At 48.5% G+C, this 12,657-nt stretch overlaps 1 protein-coding gene across 1 annotated transcript in view; it reads left to right on the top strand.

Annotated features, from left to right (window-relative positions):
• The first annotated feature begins 6,825 nt into the window (after nt 1-6,825).
• Nucleotides 6,826-12,657, top strand: part of FLVCR1 (feline leukemia virus subgroup C cellular receptor 1) — a 39,235-nt gene continuing 33,403 nt past the window's right edge. Inside the window, exon 1 of the mRNA XM_012506477.2 lies at nt 6,826-7,688. Coding sequence (XP_012361931.2) covers nt 6,951-7,688 — 738 coding nt within the window. The 5' untranslated portion in view covers nt 6,826-6,950. The remainder of the gene's footprint in view (nt 7,689-12,657) is intronic.

The raw sequence follows: 12,657 nt of genomic DNA, 5'->3' as shown, positions 1-12,657 counted from the left end.
GATTTGGGTGAGACACAGAAGCCAAAGCGTATCACTCATGGTACAGCACTGGCCACCCTTTCAGGGATGCCTGCTTGCCAATTTCACTTCTGTCACATTCGGGAAGACTACAGGTTTTCCATTCACTCACTCAACAGATACTTAAACCAAGCGCTGGTCAAGTGCCAAGCATACTGCCAAGCTCTGGAGCCACAGTGGGAAACAAAGCAGACCCTGTCCTTGCCTTTAGGAGCTCACAGTCTAGACCATGGTGAGGAAGTTATACTGGGCCCTAGGGACCAGTGGGAAACCTAAGAGAAGCTACTGAAGGTTTTAGCTGGCAACCCCAGTCCCTCTACACTAGCCATACTCATCCTGGGTTAGTGGCCTTTCCACAGCCCAATGGAGAAGAGGGCATGGCTGTTCCCGGACCTTGGGATTTGGCCTATGGCTGCCCCCTTCAACAAGTCACTGCTAAGGCCAGGCCTTGCCGTCCACAGGGACTGCAGCTTCAATGGGTGAGTGATGTTTAAGTACGGCTTTGAGCCCTGTGGGACACCCCTGCCCACTGGGCCGCTGGGAGGATCAACTGTCATACAGTGGAAGCAGCAGGAGGTCCTCGAGGGAGCACCGCAGAGTGAAAGCCTTAATGACACCATAATCAGAATAATGAAGATGAATCACACCTTGTTCTGCCTGCTCACTCCTTCTATGTCATGCCATCATCAGGCAGCCAGAAACTCCTGTTCAGACAGCAGGGGCCAGGCATGTTAAAGACCGTGAAAATGGGTGAGATTTCTCAGGTATACATTTCTAGAGTCTCAGAGTTGGAAAGAACCTTAATCATAAGCTTTTTTACCCCCCACCCCCGCCCCGCCATCTAGAGCAGACTCCTCTCTACAGTGAGTCTTCTGAAAGGAGGGTCTAGTCAACACTTGCATGCCTCTGGCAGACAAACAGCTCACTACCTCATGAAGGAATCATTTTTCAACAGGTCTAAGTCTTCTGAGTTTGTCCTTCTATTGAGTTGAAATCTGTAATTTTCCTTGGTTCAAGTTCACCTTCTCGGGCCATATAGAACAGGCCCTAATAAGCAGAGTGACCTTGAACAAGTTACTTTCCCTCTGTTTTGGCACCTATTGCAGTGTTTGAGCTGTTCAGAGAGTGGCTGGCTACTCTGCCAGCAGCCAGGCTGAGCTCTGACTTGGCCACCCAGCCTGGAGCCTGCACAGAGTGGGTGCTAGAAGCTGAAAGCAGAACAGAACAGAATAGGGCTCCTCTCCATCCCTAGCCAGACCCCCAAGGGAGCACCCTGTGTGGATGATGGTGGCTGGATGCCAAATGAAGTGAAATATCTCCTTTTCTCAGGCTGTTAACTTTTTTTCTTGTTTAAGGAAGGGGAGGATAATGACATTTAGCACTTTACAACTCGGCAGTAAAATGAGCAGATGGAAACAGATCCCCGGCATTGCAGGCATGCTTCCAGTGAGAAACCCTCTCCGGCTCCTGGGGCCAGAGTCTGTGGTGGAGCTTGCTGATGGGGTTAGAGACACAGCGGCTTTCCTCCTTCTCCCCAGCTCCTCCTCCCACACAGCACCCCAGGCTGCACAGCTGGCTCTACACCTGCTCTCACTTCCGCTTCCTTGTCTCTGCTCCCCCCGATCCACTACTTAGGGCACTTTTCCTGCCTCCCAGGTCTCATTGGAATACAACCTCTGTAGTGTTTTGGGTTTTTTGTTTTGTTTTTTTGAGAAAGAGTCTTGCTCTGTTGCCCAGGCTGGAGTGCAGTAGCACAATCTCCGATTACTGCAACCTCCACCTCCTGGGTTCAAGCGATTCTCCTGCCTCAGCCTCCCGAGCAGCTGGGACTACAGGTGCGTGCCACCACGCCTGGCTAATTTTTGTATTTTTAGGAGAGACAGGGCTTCACAATTTTGGCCAGGCTGGTCTCGAACTCCTGACCTCGTGATTCGCCCGCCTCGGCCTCCCAAAGTGCTGGGATTAGCATCATTACCATTTTACAGAGGAGGAAACTGAGGCTCAAAGAGGTTAAGTGACTCTCCTGAGGTCCTTTTATACAGCATTGAATGGCAGGCAGGCTAAAGAGTGCTAATGAATGGCTTTTTAACTATTTGGGGTTTAAATTATTTTCTCTTCTATCACATATGTTACTCTATACACTGATTACATAAAATTAGGCTGGATGTTTTGTGTTTGTGTTTCCAAACCAGTCAATAGCTCTGTGGTGAGGCTTGTTCTATTTTGGCATGTAAATTGTTTCATTAAACTTGCAGCTCCTCTGTGAGTTTTATTTGTCACCCACAAAATAAAATAAACAAACGAAAGAACTCTTCCTGTACAGGAGATCCATTTTTTCACCTGCCCAGCCCCCTCTCTGCTGGGAGTAGCACACCTCTTCTTGGTGGGCTACTAACTGCTCCTCCCCTCACTATGAGTGGTAGTGGAGGTTGCCAATCATAATACCCCGCCCTCTGAGCGCAAGAGCATGCACGTGACCCAAGCTGGGCCAATCAGAGTCCTTCCCAGAGATTTTCGCAGCTGGGCACTGGAGAAAGAAAATGCTCTCTGCCTCTCTGCTAGCACAGAGAGGCAGAGACAGCTGTTAGTGACTGCCCCACTTAGGATTAGTCTTAGCGCTGAGCGTCAAAGACTTGAAAAACAGTATCTTAAACAAGATGGGGGCTTATCCTGCAAGGCCAGCCCAAGTATCACTAAAGTGCCCTGCCCACATTCCCTCTGCCCTCACCCACCAGGTGCGTGCCCTTCATCCTACCGCAAGCATCTGTCACTCTCAATCGAGGGCTCTCTCTCAGCCCAAGCAGACGGGAAGCACCGGGTGGTCGGTGGCCCCAGGAGCAGCCTTCCACTAATAATGGTGAATGGACATTGGAGGATAAATATCCCAGCCTCCTAAGCCTTGGGAGTAGGATAATTCTGAGGCAGCCTGGCATTGTCTCCCAGAGGGACTGAGGTGCCCAGAGGGATTGAGGCCCAGTTGTCTGCAGCAAAACCTGTTCATATCACACCTTGTATTCATTTCCCTCCCCTCTTATTTCCCCACTCTCCAACAGTGCTTCCTGGGATCACTACAAAATAAACTACTTGCCCTTGAATCCTTGACTTAGGGTTTGCTTCTGAGGGAAGCAGCTTTGCACACTGTGATAATTAATTTTATGGGTCAACATAGTTGGACTACTGCTATGGTTTGAATGTATCTGTCCCTCTGAAATTCATAGGTTGAAACTTAAACCCCAATGTGATGTTATTGAGAGATGGGGCTTTGGGGAAAGTGATTAAGTCATGAGGGTTCTGATTTCAGGAATGGATTCGTGCCCTTATAAAAGAGGCTTCAGGGCTGGGCGCGGTGGCTTGTAATCCCAGCACTTTGGGAGGCCAAGGTGGGCGGATCACCTGAGGTCAGGAGTTCGAGACCAGCCTGGCCAACATGGTGAAATCCCGTCTCTACTAAAAATACAAAATTAGCCAGGTAGCACACGCCCGTAGTCCCAACTACCTGGGAGGCTGATGCAGGAGAATCGATGGAAGCCAGGAGGTGGAAGTTACAGTGAGCCAAGATCACACCACTGCACTCCAGCCTGGGCAACAGAGAGAGATTCCATCTCAATAAGTAAATAAATAAATAAATGAAAGAGGCTTCAGAGAGCTGCCTGGCCCTTATTAGCCTTCCATTTCTGCTGCCATGTGAGGACACAGCATTGGTCCCTTTTTGTCCCCTTCCACCATGTGAGCATGCAACAAAAAAGTGCCATCTTGGAAGCAGAGAGCAGCCCTCACCAGAAGCTGAAAGCAAGTGACTTGATCTTGGACTTTCCAGTGTCCAGAACTGTAAGAAACAAATTTCTGGGCCAGATGTGGTGGCTCACGCCTGTAATCCCAGCACTTTGGGAGGCCAAGGCAGGAGGATCACCTGAGGTCAGGAGTTCGAGACCAGCCTGGCCAACATAGCGAAACCCTGTCTCTACTAAAAATACAAAAATTAGCCGGGCAGTAGAGGTGCACACCTGTAATCCCAGCTACTTGAGAGGCTGAGGCAGAAGAATTGCTTGAGCCTGGGAGGCGGAGGTTGCCAGTGAGCCAAGATCGTGCCACTGCACTATGGTCTGGGCAACAAAGTGAGACCACATCTCCAAAAAAAAAAAAAAAAAAAAAAGACATTTCTGTTCTTTATAAACTACCCAGTCTCACATATTCTGTCATCGCAGCACATACACACTAAGACAACCAGTGCCCAGATATTTGGTTAAATATTATTCTGGATGTTTCTGTGAGAGTATATTTTGGGTTTTTTTTTTTTTTTTTTTTTTGAGACAGAGTCTCACTCTGTCACCCAGGCTAAAGTGCAGTGGCACGATCTTGGCTCACTGCAACCTCCGTCTCCCAGGTTCAAGTGATTCTCCTGCCTCAGCCTCCCGAATAGCTGGGATTACAGGTGTGTGCCACCATGCCTGGCTGATTTTTGTATTTTTAGTATAGTCGGGGTTTCACTATGTTAGCCAGGCTGGTCCTGGAGAGTATATTTTGAATGAGACTAACATGTTAATCTGTGGACTTCAAGTAAAGCAGATTGGCTTCCCTAATGTGGGTGGGCCTCATCCAGTCAGTTGAAGGCCCAACTAGAACAGACTGACCTCCCTCAAGCAAGAGGGAATTTGGACTTGAACTGCAACATTGGCTTTTCCCTGGGTCTCCAGCCTGCTGGCCCACCTGCAAATATTGCGCTTGCCAGCCTCCATAATCATATGAGCCAATTGCTTAAAAATAAATCTCTTGCTCTTTCTTTCTTTCTCTCTCTGTCTCTCTCACGTGCACGCGCACACAAACACACACACACCCTATTGGTCTTTTGGTTCTGTTTCTCTGGAGAACTCTTACACAGACATCCTTGAAGTCCCCCCTCATCCCAAGGGGCAGAGCCTCCACCTCAATTCTCCCACAGCACTTTCTTTGTGCCTCTAATACAATTTATCATAGCCTATCTTGTCATATTTATTAAGTACAAAATAGGAAAGAATATGTATTTATTGAGTGCAGCTGTGTACCAGGGACTGTATCAGGTGTCTCCTGGAGTCCTGTGCTCATTTGTTCACAATTAATTCAGTCAGTAAATATTTATTGAGCAGCTATTAGGTTGGTGCAAAAGTAATCATGGTTTTTGCCATTACTTTTGCATCAAGCTAATACAATGTGCCATGAGTTGATCTAGGCCAGGAATTGGCAAACTGTGGCCCACAGGCCAAATTATGGCTGCTGCCTGCTTCTTAAAAAAAAAAAAAAAGTTTCTTTTTTGTTGTTTTTGTTTGTTTGAGACACAGTCTCTCTCACTCTGTTGCCCAGGCTGGAGTGCAGTGGTGAGATCTAGCTCACTGCAACCTTGAACTCCTGGGCTCAAGCAATCCTCCTGCCTCACTCTCCTGAGTAGCTGGGACTACAGACAGGCACCACAGTGCCTGGCTAATTAAGCCAAGTTTCACTGGAACACAGCCATGCTTATCTGTTTACATATTTTTATAGCTGCTTTCCTGCTGCAGTGACAGAGTTGATTAGTTAGGACAGAAACCATATGGCCTGCAAAGGCCGGGCGCGGTGGCTCACGCCTGTAATCCCAGCACTTTGGGAGGCCGAGGCGGGTGGATCATGAGGTCAGGAGATTGAGACCATCCTGGCTAACACAGTGAAACCCCGTCTCTACTAAAAATACAAAAAATTAGCCGGGTGTGGTGGCAGGCGCCTGTAGTCCCAGCTACTCGGGAGGCTGAGGCAGGAGAATGGCGTGAACCCAGGAGGCAGAGCTTGCAGTGAGCCGAGATCGCGCCACTGCACTCCAGCCTGGGCGACAGAGCGACACTCTGACTCGAAAAAAAAAGAAAAAAGAAAAAAAGAAACCATAAGGTCTCACTCTGTCTCCCAGGCTAGGCTGGAGGGCAGTGTGGTGCGATCTCAGCTCACTGCAACCTCCGCCTCCCAGGTTCAAGTAATTCTCCTGCCTCAGCCTCCCGAGTAGCTGGGACTACAGGCATGCACCACCACGCCTGGGTACTTGCTTTTTTTTTTTTTTTTTTAATAGATGGCATCTCAGTATGTTGCCCAGGCTGGTCTCGAAATCCTGGGCTCAAGGGAGCCTCCTGTCCGGCCTCCCACAGTGCTGCGATTACAGACGTGGCCACCGCGCCCGGCTCAGCCCTCTACTCAGAGATAACGTCAATGCGCAGGCTTAGGTTGAAGGATTAATGGTCATTAGTGCACCAACAGCCCCTATCTTTAGTGGGCACATCAGCACATTTCACGATTAATCACAACTCCTCACAGTTGCCTCTAAGTAGTGACACTACCGAAGGACGGGAGTTCCTCCTCCTGCAGTCTGAGGACTTGCACTCTCTAACGGAGTAGATTCCAATAAACTTGCTTCCTTCACTGCGCTCTGTGACTCGCCTCCAATTCTTCCCTGCGGTAAACCCAAGAACCCTCTCTTGGGGTCTGGATCGAGACCCCTTTTTCCAGCAACACAACCCGCGGGGCCGCCTTCCGCCCACCCTCAGGTGCAGGAGATCCCGGGCCATGCATCCTTCCGGGTAGGAAAATGTCAGCCAGCGCTCCCCGCCCGCTTTCCTCCCCCACCTCCAGCAGTTCGCGCCCGGCACCTCCCCCACTGGCTCTCGCGCCGGGCAAAGGCGCACGCTGATTGGCCGGAGGGCCGTCGCCATGCAGGACGCGCGACTCTGGGGGCGGGACCAGACAAGGGGTGATTGCTGCGCGAGGTCAGAGGACACCTTCATCTGTTCAGGCGGCAGCGCGGATTAGCGGTGGGCCGAGGGGTTGGAGGTGGGGTCCCAGGAGGACCTCGGGCTGTGGGCCGGGGGAGCGGAGTCTGGGAGTTGGGCGGGGGAGCGAGGTGGCGCCGAGGAGCGAGGTGGCGCCGGGGAGCCAGGGATATGGCGCGGCTAGACGATGAGGAGGGGGCGACGGTGGCGCCCGGACACCCGCTCGCGAAAGGATACCTCCCGTTGCCGAGGGGCGCGCCCGTTGGGAAGGAGAGCGTGGAGCCGCAGAACGGGCCCAAAGCGGGCACCTTCCTGGTGAATGGGGCCCCCCGGGACAGCCTCGCTGCCGCCTCGGGAGTTCTGGGCGGGCCTCAGACTCCACTGGCCCCAGAAGAGGAGACCCAGGCCCGGCTGCTGCCTGCGGGCGCGGGAGCCGAGACCCCGGGGGCCGAGAGCACCCCGCTGCCCCGGACGGCGCTCTCCCCGCGGCGCTTCGTGGTGCTTCTGATCTTTAGCCTGTACTCGCTGGTAAACGCCTTTCAGTGGATCCAGTACAGCATCATTAGCAACGTCTTCGAAGGCTTCTACGGTGTCACCTTGCTGCACATCGACTGGCTGTCCATGGTGTACATGCTGGCCTACGTGCCCCTCATCTTCCCGGCCACCTGGCTGCTGGACACCAGAGGCCTGCGGCTCACCGCCCTGCTGGGCTCCGGCCTCAACTGCCTGGGTGCCTGGATCAAGTGCGGCAGTGTGCAGCAGCATCTCTTCTGGGTCACCATGTTGGGCCAGTGCCTGTGCTCGGTGGCCCAGGTGTTCATCCTGGGCTTGCCCTCCCGCATCGCCTCAGTATGGTTTGGGCCCAAAGAGGTGTCCACAGCTTGTGCCACCGCGGTGCTGGGCAATCAGGTAAGGACTGGAGTGGTAGGTGAAAGTCAGATCCTTAAAAGACCAGAAAAAGTCATAGGCCGTGAGAACTATGACCTCTATGGATGAACTGCCCCAGGAGGTATTTGTCTATAAAAGAGGAGATGAAGCCGTTGAATAGGAGGCCGTCTTGGATTGAAGAGGGCTATAAATTTCTTTGTAAGGACAGAATTTTCCAAACGACCTTGTCATCTTGCTTTGAAAATTACCTATAAAATAATTAACTGGGCCGGGCGCGGTGGCACACACCTGTAATCCCAGCACTTTGGGAGGCCGAGGTGGGTGGATCACTTAAAAGTCATGAGTTCGAGACCAGCCTGGGCAACATAGGGAAACCCCGTCTCTATTAAAAATACAAAAATTAGCCGGGCCTGCTCGCGGGCACCTGTAGTCCCAGCAACTCAGGAGGCTGAGGCAGGAGAATCTCTTGAACCCGGGAGGTGGAGGTTGCAGTGAGCGGAGATTGCACCTTTGCACTCCAACTTAGGTGACAGAGTGAGACTCTGTCTCAAATAATAATAATAATAAACTGTAACCATAATAATAATAATTAACTCTACTGGCTTGTGTATGCCTAACATAGAAAATTTGTCAGTGCAGTAATGAACAAGACTTGGGGTATTATTTTTGTCACCAGTGTATTCTTTGTGAAAGGAAGGTACTGGGTTCTGGGAAGATTGTTTCCATTTTGAGAGGTCATTGTGAACAGCTCCCTTTTAATTTCATATATTAGCAGTCAGCACAGTGCCTGGCACATGAGGGACACATAAATGACTGCTAACTAAAAGTTCTGGGCTGAGCATGGTGGCTCACGCCTGTAATCTCAGCACTTTAGGAGGCTGAGGCAAGCGGATCACTTGAGGCCAAGAGTCAGACCAGCCTGGCCAACATGGCAAAACCAAATACACAAAAATTTGTGGGGCATGATAGTGCATGCCTGTAATTCCAGCTACGCAGGTGGCCGAGGCACGAGAATCTACATGCTTATTGCTTTATAGTCATTTTCCTTACCTAAAAGTACAGAAGATGGAGTAGGTTGAACTATAGTTGTTTGTGTGTCCAAAATAATTTATGACTGATACTTGAGTTGGTTGCATCTGCAGGTTTGGACAGAAGCTATTTTAGAGTTTTTTTTTTTTTTTTTGTAGAAATGGGGTTTCTCCATGTTGCTCATGCTTGTCTCGAACTGCTGAGCTCAAGCTCTGCCCACCTCTGCCTCCCGAAGTGCTGGGATTACAGGAGTGAGCCACCCCGCCGGGCCATGATTACATTCTCTTTGTCACACATCTCTCAGTTTAAATTCATTTTTTAATATTCAGTAGCATTTTTTTTTTTTTTTTTCTTGAGACGGAGTCTCACTCTGTCGCCCAGGCTGGAGTGCAGTGGCGCAATCTCGGCTCACTGCAAGCTCCGCCTCCCAGGTTCACGCCATTCTCCTGCCTCAGCCTCTCCGAGTAGCTGGGATTACAGGCGCCCGCCACCACGCCCGGCTAATTTTTTTGTATTTTTTAGTAGAGACGAGGTTTCACCGCGGTCTCGATCTCCTGACCTCGTGATCCGCCCGCCTCGGCCTCCCAAAGTGCTGGGATTACAAGCGTGAGCCACCGCGCCCGGCCTTCAGTAGCATTTCTTGATCCCATTTAGAATTGCCGGGTAACTCTCTTTACATTATTTTACTTTAATTCTCCTTGTAGCACTCATCCCTGTCTCATATGTTATTGTTTATATGTTACTTACCTATTACTCTTCTCTCATCCCCACCATTAGATTGTAAGTTTCATGAAAATAGGCATGTGGTCTGAATGTACACAGCTGTATCACCAGCATTTATTACTCTCCATAAAACCATGTTGAATAAATAAAGGAGCTTCAGACTCATACAGATATACTGGCCAGCTGGATAGTCTACTTGGATATCTCATGGGAACACATCACTCAAAATTGCTTTCTCCCTGCTCATTTCCGTTTATCTCTAATGCCACTGTCTTGGTTTGGGCCACCCACAGCTCTCACCTAGAGCTTGCTAACTGTCCTCCCTATCTGTAGCCCTTGCTGTCTTCCCTCTGTTCTCACATTCATCCAGTGTGGTCTTTTTTTTTTTTTTTTTTTTTTTTTTTTTTTTTTTTTTGAGACGGAGTCTCGCTCTGTCGCCCAGGCTGGAGTGCAGTGGCGCGATCTTGGCTCACTGCAAGCTCCGCCTCCCGGGTTCACGCCATTCTCCTGCCTCAGCCTCTCCGAGTAGCTGGGACTACAGGTGCCCACCACTGCGCCCGGCTAATTTTTTGTATTTTTTTTTAGTAGAGACGGGGTTTCACCGTGGTCTCGATCTCCTGACCTCGTGATCCACCCGCCTCAGCCTCCCAAGGTGCTGGGATTACAGGCGTGAGCCACCGCACCCGGCCAGTGTGGTCTTTTACAATATGCGAATCTGTTCAGGGCACATCCTTATCCCCTGCAGTGGCTTCCATTGTCCTTAGGATAAAATTCAAACACTCTTATGTGACATATGGGACCCTCCAGATCTGCCTCCTGCCAGCCCTTCCACTTTATCTGTCTCCACAACCCGTCCCCACAGACATATGCTTTCTCTGCTCTGTGCAGAACTGTGCCTACTTACAGTTCCTTACAAGGTCATGCCCTTTCCCTCCTGGCCTTGTATGTAATGTCCTATTGGCTTGGAATATTTCTTCACTTGACTAACTCCAATTTCTTATTCAGATCTTTGCTCCTTCAGGAACTTTTTCTGAACCCCATTTCTTTTCATTCTTTTTGATAGCTGAATAATATTTCTACATAAGGTGCTCCCCCAAAGTACTCTCTTAGCTACCATGATCATATGTCCCAGTTTGCTTGGGATAGTCCCAGTGGTACACCTGTTGTCTGGTATAATTACTAATGAAGTCCCTTTCATTCTGAAGAGTATTCTAGATGGATAGTAAATTACATGGTCTCCCCAGTCTTGGCACTCTTTAAGTCTCAATCACAGTACTGTATTACCACACTCTCTTGTAATTACCAGTTATATTCTTTCTATCTAGCTTTTTGTTTTATTTTTATTTATTTATTTATTTATTTATTTTTTTTTTGAGACAGAGTCTCTCTCTGTCCCCCAGGCTGGAGTGCAGCGGTGCGATCTTGGCTCGCTGCAAGCTCCGCCTCCCGAGTTAACGCCATTCTCCTGCCTCAGCCTCCCGAGTAGCTGGGACTACAGGCGCCCGCCACCATGCCCAGCTAATTTTTTGTATTTTTTAGTAGAGACAGGGTTTCACCATGTTAGCCAGGATGGTCTCGATCTCCTGACCTCGTGATCCACTCGCCATGGCCTCCCAAAGTGCTGGGATTACAGGCGTGAGCCACCGCACCCAGCCTTTATCTAGCTTTTTGTAAGGGAGCAAATGAAGTATTTGATAAATGTGACTATCTCTGCCTCAGACTCCTTTCTTGGGCCCTTCCTCCTCACGCCCTTCCTCCTAAAAATCTTCCTTCTAAAAACCTTCCTCCATTGAACCTCCTAATAGTTTGATTGTATTTCTTGTGATTATGATATTTAGCCATATTTTTTGTTGAGGTAAAATTCACATAACATAAAACTAACCATTTTAATGTGTACAATTCAGTGGCATTTATTACATTTACAGTGTTGTGCAACTGTTACTTCTGTCTAGTTTCAAAACATTTTTATCCACCCCCAAAGAAGACCCAATACCTACTAAACAGTCACTTCCCTACCATTGCCACCTCCCCTAGCCTGTGGCAAGTACTAATGTCCCTTCTCTTTCTGTGGATTGACCTGTTCTGGATATTTCATATAAATGGAATCATATAGTAGGTGACCTTTTGTGTCTGGCTTCTTTCACTTAGCTTATTTGCAAAGTTCATCCATGTTGTAGCACTGTATCAGTACTTCATTCCTTTTTAATAGCTGAATAATATTTCATTGTATGAATATACCACATTTTGTTTATCCATTTATCTGTTGATAAACGTTTGGATTATTTTCGCCTTTTGGTTATTGTGGTAATGTGAATAGGGCTGCTATGAACGTTCATATGTAATTATTTGTTTGAATTTCTGTTTTCAGTTTTGGGGACATATACCTAGGAGTAGAATTGCTAGGTCATATGGTAATTCTATGTTAAACTTATTAAGGAACTGCCAAACTTGTCTGCAGTGGCTGCACCATTTTATAGTCCCACCAGCAGTATTGAAGGGTTCCAATTTTTCCACATTCTTGCCAACACTTTTCTATTGCTATTATTATTATTATAGTAGCCATGCTACCTGGTGTGGAGTGGTATCTTATGGTTTTGATTTGGGCATGTTTTCAAATGCTTATTGACCATTTGTATATCTTCTTTGGAGAAATGTCTATTCAAGTCTTTCACCCATTTTAAAATTGGGATATTGCTTTTTTGTTGTTGAGCTGTAATAGTCTTTATGTATTCTAGAAGCTATACCCTGATCAGATATATAATTTACAAATATTTTCTCATTTTGTAGGTCATCTTTTGTCAGCCTTATTTTACATATTCTTATTCCCCTTTTGTAAGCATCTGCAGGACAAGGACTGTATATTACACAGCTTTATAATAGCAGCATCACTCAGATGGTAGGAACTCAGTAAATGTTTTTTGAATAGGAAAGATATTGGTGAGCAATTTCCCTTTAACAATACAATAGTAAAAAAGACATTAGAACATAGTAGTTTAGGCTGGGCGCAGTGGCTCACGCCTGTAATCCCGGCACTTTGGGAGGCTGAGGCGGGCGGATCATGAGGTCAGGAGTTCGACACCAGCCTGACCAACATGGTGAAACCCCATCTGTACTAAAGTACAAAAATTAGCTGAGCGTGGTGGCACGCACCTGTAATCCCAGCTACTCAGTAGGCTGAGTCAGGAGAATTGCTTGAACCTTGGAGGGAGAGGTTGCAGTGAGCAGAGATTGCGTCACT

The sequence above is a fragment of the Nomascus leucogenys genome, chromosome 5, assembly GCF_006542625.1.
Source record: "Nomascus leucogenys isolate Asia chromosome 5, Asia_NLE_v1, whole genome shotgun sequence".
Taxonomy (NCBI): domain Eukaryota; kingdom Metazoa; phylum Chordata; class Mammalia; order Primates; family Hylobatidae; genus Nomascus; species Nomascus leucogenys.
This window is presented reverse-complemented; position numbering and strand designations above follow the sequence as displayed.